The 6,202-nt window shown below is 56.4% G+C and overlaps 5 protein-coding genes across 5 annotated transcripts, besides 1 other annotated feature; all 5 read right to left on the bottom strand.

The window, feature by feature from the left end:
• Positions 1-109: 109 nt before the first annotated feature.
• Positions 110-892, bottom strand: Tco025E_07846 (uncharacterized protein; the record flags this gene model as incomplete). Its single annotated transcript, XM_029374705.1, has 1 exon — positions 110-892. The coding sequence occupies one exon, from the start codon at positions 890-892 to the stop codon at positions 110-112; it is 783 nt and encodes a 260-aa protein (XP_029225238.1).
• Positions 893-1,272: 380 nt separating this feature from the next.
• On the bottom strand, positions 1,273-1,980 carry Tco025E_07845 (hexosyltransferase; the record flags this gene model as incomplete). Its single annotated transcript, XM_029374704.1, has 1 exon — positions 1,273-1,980. One exon carries the CDS (start codon positions 1,978-1,980, stop codon positions 1,273-1,275), a length of 708 nt encoding a protein of 235 aa, XP_029225237.1.
• An 808-nt stretch (positions 1,981-2,788) lies between these two features.
• On the bottom strand, positions 2,789-3,532 carry Tco025E_07844 (tyrosyl or methionyl-tRNA synthetase; the record flags this gene model as incomplete). The annotated part of the gene is made up of 1 exon (XM_029374703.1): positions 2,789-3,532. The coding sequence occupies one exon, from the start codon at positions 3,530-3,532 to the stop codon at positions 2,789-2,791; it is 744 nt and encodes a 247-aa protein (XP_029225236.1).
• Positions 3,533-3,925: 393 nt separating this feature from the next.
• Tco025E_07843 (uncharacterized protein) lies at positions 3,926-4,300 on the bottom strand (the record flags this gene model as incomplete). Its single annotated transcript, XM_029374702.1, has 1 exon — positions 3,926-4,300. The coding sequence occupies one exon, from the start codon at positions 4,298-4,300 to the stop codon at positions 3,926-3,928; it is 375 nt and encodes a 124-aa protein (XP_029225235.1).
• A 576-nt stretch (positions 4,301-4,876) lies between these two features.
• Tco025E_07842 (putative coenzyme Q-binding protein COQ10 B, mitochondrial-like) lies at positions 4,877-5,230 on the bottom strand (the record flags this gene model as incomplete). Its single annotated transcript, XM_029374701.1, has 1 exon — positions 4,877-5,230. The coding sequence occupies one exon, from the start codon at positions 5,228-5,230 to the stop codon at positions 4,877-4,879; it is 354 nt and encodes a 117-aa protein (XP_029225234.1).
• Positions 5,231-5,234: 4 nt separating this feature from the next.
• Positions 5,235-5,267: a microsatellite.
• Between the last annotated feature and the right edge of the window lie 935 nt (positions 5,268-6,202).

Below are 6,202 nucleotides of genomic sequence, written 5' to 3'. Positions count from 1 at the left end.
GGTTGTTGGTGTTGGCTTGAGCTGCAGCCGAACACCGAACACGAGCCAAAAGGAGAATGAGAGGCAAAAAAAAAGTCACACAGACACACAGGACCCCACGCAGCCACATTCAGCAAAAGAGACAAAGAGAGAGAGGAGTCCACCGCAGCCCACACGTGGGCGGGCGACAGACGCGGCACGCAGCACGCACACAAAAGCGAAACCCAAAAGCAAAAAAGGCCGGCGGAGCGGCGCCTCCGAGGGACGCGCGAGCAGGCCAGACAGCCCCCATCCAGCTGTGAGAGAGCCAAACAAACAAAACGTGATAATAAAGTAAAAACTTGGCGCCCCTGTGAGGAAAGCGAAACACAACGTCCCTCTGACGAGACCAGAGAGGAGCGGTGAAAGTGGCACGGCGCCCCCGTCGCAGCCAGAGAGGGACGCGCCCTTCGCGAGCCCCCGCAGGGTTGACGCCAGCAGAAACACCCGCGCCAACTTCCGCCTGCGCCGCCCGCAGCGCCGCATCGCGGAAGCAGTGCAAAGTCCCCTTGTGGAGAAGACGCTCACGCAGCCGTGCGCCCATGTCCTCGTCCGCCTGCCGCACCACGCGGGGGTCCTCGCCCACAAGGCAGCACCGCAGCTCATTCGGCGCGATGTGGGCCCAGAGTCCGCAGGCCTCGGCGTAGTCCAGCGGCGTGTCGAGGAGGCAGCGCAACCCCGCAACCTCCTCCGCGAAACGGTGCCACTTGCCGCGCCAACGCCCCTCCAACACAGGACGTTCGCACGCGACGGGGTAGCGCTGCCGGGTGGCCTGCTGCAGGCGCGACGACGAAACGGTGAGCTCCTCCAGCACCGCCTCCGTCACGGCGGGCCCGTCCATCGGGGGCAGCGCCACAAGAACCCGCACCGGCATTGCCACTGCAGCTTGGAGTGCGTGCTGCCAACGAGTCAGACGCCGCACCAGCCGTCGGCAGAAGAGCGCAGCGGGAACAGGGATGGACGGATACAAGAGAATCGGGGGGAGGAGGAGTCATGCGGGGAAGAAAAAACGGTCCTGACGGCGGGATGCGGCGCTACCACCTGCTGAACCGCCGTCAGACGCCTCTCCACTGGGCTGCACGGACACGTTTGTCAAAAGAAAGCAGAATTATTGTCGCTTTATTGTTGTTTTTTTTGTTTTCGACATGTTTTGGCTGTCACAGGGACGCACATGAGGTCCCCAGGAAGAACTTCTTTTAAAAAAGCAAAAAAGAAATATAAAAGGAGTGAATGTAACCTTCACTACATTTAACGTCATTTGCTAACCGTACAAGTTGCCTGCCAAAATTGCTGCTCAAGACGGAAGGGGGTGCGGCCTCCATCCGAAGAGAAGAGGATTGAAAGTCGGTTAGCGCACTCGCGCCGCTTCAGCTTCATACCGCGCTCTAATGTGAGGGCCCCTGCCGCATTGGACTCCGGAAATGAGGCCACAGGAGCCCTGACAAGAAGCGGGGCGGCTCTAATCGCGCCTTGTCGCCGGGGACGGGAGCCAGCAGGGCGCGGGAAGTGGATAGAGGCATTTGCCGCCGCGTAGTTGAAGGCGATGTCATCGCAGAGCAACTCCCGTACGATGCGCTCAAGTGAATCTCGCTGGGGCGGCGCGACGGTCGCCAGGGTGGGGGGCGATGGCACATGTACAACGTGATAAAAGGACGCCGCAAATGCCGCGTGGTAGATACGCGAGGCCAGAAGGACACGTGGTAGGGCCATATTGTACGAAAGCCCAATGCCTTGCAGTCGCTCCCGAGCCAGGTAGTCAAAAGGTCCACCGTACTTGCAGCGTTCCGTTGTTTTTGCACAGTCCACAATGGCCCGCACGTCGGTTGCCACCAGCGAGTAGGGTGATCGCAGCCAAACTGAAAACATGCATCGTAGTGCAGCGTACGACACATTCACATCATCGTCCATGTTCAGTACGGCTTCGGTACGGAGAATGGGGGAGATGAGCCAACGATTCGCCATGGAGTTTACTTTTGCGGCACAAAACGCAAAAGGGGGGCATGTCCATGGCCTCTGTACGCCGGTCGATGCTCCGTGTCATACATGGCTTTCAACCTGAGCAGTTCCCGTGGTATAGTCTCCTCCGCGCCATTCCACACGAGCACAACTTCATAGACAAGCCCCTCATCCTTTGGCCAGTCGTACAGAATAGACTTTAAAATCTGCAGCAGACGATGTAGTCGCCTCGTCATTGGGTATGACATCATCACTATCGTTAAGCAGTCAGCCAGGAATATCGTCCTTGAAGGTAATGGGAACGGTCACTTTACTCGCCGTCAGCTGCGGTGGGGGGAGTGGTTCCTCGTCAGGGTACGACGACCAAACGATAAGCGGGAAACTGAGAAGCAGGAACGCGACAAGGATTACTATAACTAGGCGCAGGGCGCCGCGACACCAGGGAAGGGCACGCCGTCGCGGCATCGCCCCACTGGGAAAGGGGCAAAGGAAAAGAAAAGAAACGGCTTCACACTTTCCTCAATTCATCTCCTCTAGCCTCGCATAGAACAAAGAGTAGAGAAAGGAGAAACAGAGCATGCGTGTAGAAGCATAGATGAATAAAGGTCTGCATATAGATGTGTTTTCCTTTTCTATTCTTGCCCCCTCCTTCTCCCGCCCCCAATTCTTCTCCTCTTCTGCCTCAGCTGATTTTATTTCACACCTTCCATATCATCAACAGTGTTTTCTTTCAAGCTTTTCAGCACGTGGCACGCGTGGGTTTTTTTGCCTTTTGCCTCTTGTCTCCGTTTATAATGTAAACATTTCCTGTTGCTCACGAGACGACGCCATTACGGATGGGCGCAGTAATGACACCACGGCTCGTGCGAAACGGCACGCTTCCCCACACCACCTCACCCTTTTCATTCGTCTTTAGGTCGGCCGCCACCTTTTCAAAGTGTTTTGCCAACTTCTTCTTCAGCACCGGCTCAAAAGGGCCGTCGTGGCCTTCAAACACGACACGTTCGCCGATGGGTGTGTCTGCGGGGACGTCCAGCAACTTTACATCGCGCGTGTCCCCGTCGGTTTGCGAGGCACAGAGGACCATGCCTTCTGAAACGATGCCGCCAATCTTGCGCGGCTCTAGGTTGGCAATGACAAGCACCAGGCGGTTGACAAACTCCGCCTGACTCACGTGCCCCTGGAGGCCGCTAAGGATGGTGCGGCGTCCCCCTGCCGCCTCGCCGAGGTCAATCTCTTCAATATACAACTTCTCGCTCTCCGGGTGCGGGCGCACGTCAACCACCTTGCCGACGACAAAGCGACACTTGGACATGCTGCTGCCAGAGGCCTCCTCCCCAGAGGCAGCGGCAGCAGCAGCAGCAGTCGCGGGGGCACCAGCAGCATTTCCGCCCTTCTTTTTTCCCTTCGCGTCCACGCCTCGCGGCGCCTGCTCCCGCGCCACCTCCGTCTTGGCGGCTACCGGCGGTGCTCTCGCGGCGGCAAGCTCGGCGATCCAGCGCTCCACAAAGGGGATAGAGCGGCGCAAAAGTGGACCTTCCAGATGTGAAGAAGACATTTTCCACACGCCCCTGACTTTTCCTTCTTTTTCCTTCTTATTTTCGCTTCATCCTCCAGTAGAAATATCGACGCCGCCTACTTCGCACACAAGCACACGCACGCAGGCCCAGAAGGAGAAATGCCACAAGGACAATTTACGGCGGTGCAGAGAGTGTGAGGCAAAAGGCAATTATCGGGAGACACAGAAAGGCGGGAGCGGCAAGATAATTGGCCCAGCCGCCAGTCTCTCCCTTCTCCTCGTTATCTCCTCCGCTTGTCCCCCCACCCCTTTCTGCTCTTTCTCCGGGCATCCACAGAGTGCCGAAGCAAAACGCAAAGAAGCAAACTTTACTACGTTGCACCAAACGAGTTAAAAAAAAAGAACGGGGCTAAATGCACGGCGCGCGGTGTCTCACTTTCCTTCGCCCAGAATTGCATCCACGTCCTTCAGACGTACCTCGGCAGGCACATACAACAGCGGCCAGCTTCGCAGATGCTGCGTGTTGTAGTACTTCTCCATAAGTTGAAGAACCGCCGTTGGGGTTAGCTCCTTCATCGTCGCGGCGTTGGCATCCGAGGAATTTGCCACGAGCCAGCGACGCACCCTCGCCGTGAAGGTGAGGGCGCTATAGTACTTGAAGGGCCCGTGCGGCGGGCAGACCGTAATGTGTCGAAAGAAAAGCGTCATTAACTCACCGTTCGCCTCGACGAAAGCTGCCGCCGTTTCCCCTGCGGTGTCCTCCTCGCTACGCTCCTGCACTTTGGAGACGTCGGTCGCCGGCCGCATCTCTCTCTAAGGTCACCTACGGCACATGAGAAAAACAGACAGGAAAAAAAAGGCACACGCACGGCTAGACACTCAAAAAAGGGTGAAATATCTACAAGAATCATACACGCCCGCACCGAGAATAACGCACGGTGCGCCTCGTTCAATGGAACAGTAAAATGCGTTCATTACAGTCTTACAGTGCAGACATGCACGCATCTTTTTGTTGTTGCTGCCGCTGCTGCCGTAGTTACACGTTATGTACGCAGCGCCAAACATTTATCTCCGAATTATTAGAGTACAAACCTTGGGGACCCCCTCCCCCAAACACACACACACACATGTAATGCAGGGGCGGCATGGGATACCTCGTTCCACGCAAAAAGTAAAGGGTCATTCCCACATCTACCAGTCGCTTCTACCGCTCTTGTACTTCTCCCCGTCCATTTTTTTCTTGTTATCCTCTCGCTCTCTCTCGCTCTATATATATATTTCCCTCCATTTCACACGCCTTCCTCCCCCACGTTTGCATCCGTTTCTCCCAACCCCAAGAGAACGCCGGCATCTTCTTTTTTTTCGTCCGCCTTCTCGGGGCAGCTACCGCGTGACGAGGCGCTCGCGTTGGCAGCTCGGCGGGCCATATAGTTTTTCGCAGTGTTTCTCAAAACTTCTCGTCATGAGCGTCACCACGTGTGACATGATAAGCCTGGAGTGCAGTGGGTTTTTAAAGGCGAAGCTGACGAGAAATCGCACCTCCACCTGGCGCTCTCGCCCCGGCACGGGGCTGAACTCCCAAACACAGTTCAGGTCTGAGAGAACGGGACTACGACGCTGCTTTGCATCCTCCTTGAGAGCAGCCTGCACCCTTTTCCCGGGGAAAAGCAACACCCGAGAGGTGTACTGCTCCTTAAAGAAGGAGAATCCCACTGTGAGGGTGGCAAACATCTCCATAGGCCTACTACTACTACTACCACTGCTGTCACTACTAGCAACCCTCCCTACCCTCTTGCTGCCGTCGCTAGCGGCAACTTCACCGTCGGCCTCATCGTCGAGGCGCCTCACTTGGTGCACGATGGAGTCTACGCACCATGGGAGAAAGGTGCTGTACTGCGCGACATCTGCGACAACGTGGTAGAGGTCAGCAGGGGACCAGCCCAGCACACAGTGCTCCGTGTATTCCTGCCGCAATGTCCCTGATGGGGAGGCGGCAGAACTATTGTTATTATTCACGGGTAGGTCCAGTGCATCTGCCACCAGCGATGCCGCAAACTTCGCAGGTGCCGGGACGTACTTGGAAATTCGTTCGGGAGACAAGAAGCCGGGCCGAGCGTGATGAGGATAAGGACAGTGCTGCCCTGGTTCGGTGTGACTGGCATCTGCTTCCCTGTCGATAAGCGGTGCAGCGGCCTGAGACGCCGCTGCAGCGCCACTCTCTTGTGAGGGCTGAGGTGCGGCAGAAAACGACCGCGGTGCTGATGAGGCAGTTCCCGCCTCCGCCGGCGACTTGGCGTGTTTGCCCACACCGCCACCGTACGCAGCGCAATACGCTGGGTAGAGATTCACTGGCAGTGTCTACGCATGCCCGAGAGGACGTTGATTGAGAGCCCTGGCCACACTAGTGAGACAGCGACAAGCACCGGAGAGCAGACGAAAAAAACGTTGCACACACACACACACTGGGGAACAATCACACAACAAATAGAGTAGAGTTGTGGGCGCGTGAAATCCACCACAGAAAAGAAAGAGAGGGTTTCAACGTCACACTGAGAAGAGGGGGAGAATCAAAGAAGCGACCGCACACGCATCCACAGTTTCGTTTGAAGTGAAAAAAAAACATGGCTGAGATTTTCCTTTTTCTTTACGTCCCCATTCTCTGCTTTTGTCATGATGCGTAAATGGCGATCGACGTGCTAACATGCTGAC

This window comes from Trypanosoma conorhini (genome assembly GCF_003719485.1).
Source record: "Trypanosoma conorhini strain 025E chromosome Unknown Tco_14.4_contig_00646, whole genome shotgun sequence".
Classification (NCBI taxonomy): Eukaryota; Euglenozoa; class Kinetoplastea; order Trypanosomatida; family Trypanosomatidae; genus Trypanosoma; species Trypanosoma conorhini.
The sequence above is the reverse complement of the archived record's forward strand: the minus strand, read 5'-3'. Positions and strand labels throughout refer to the sequence as shown.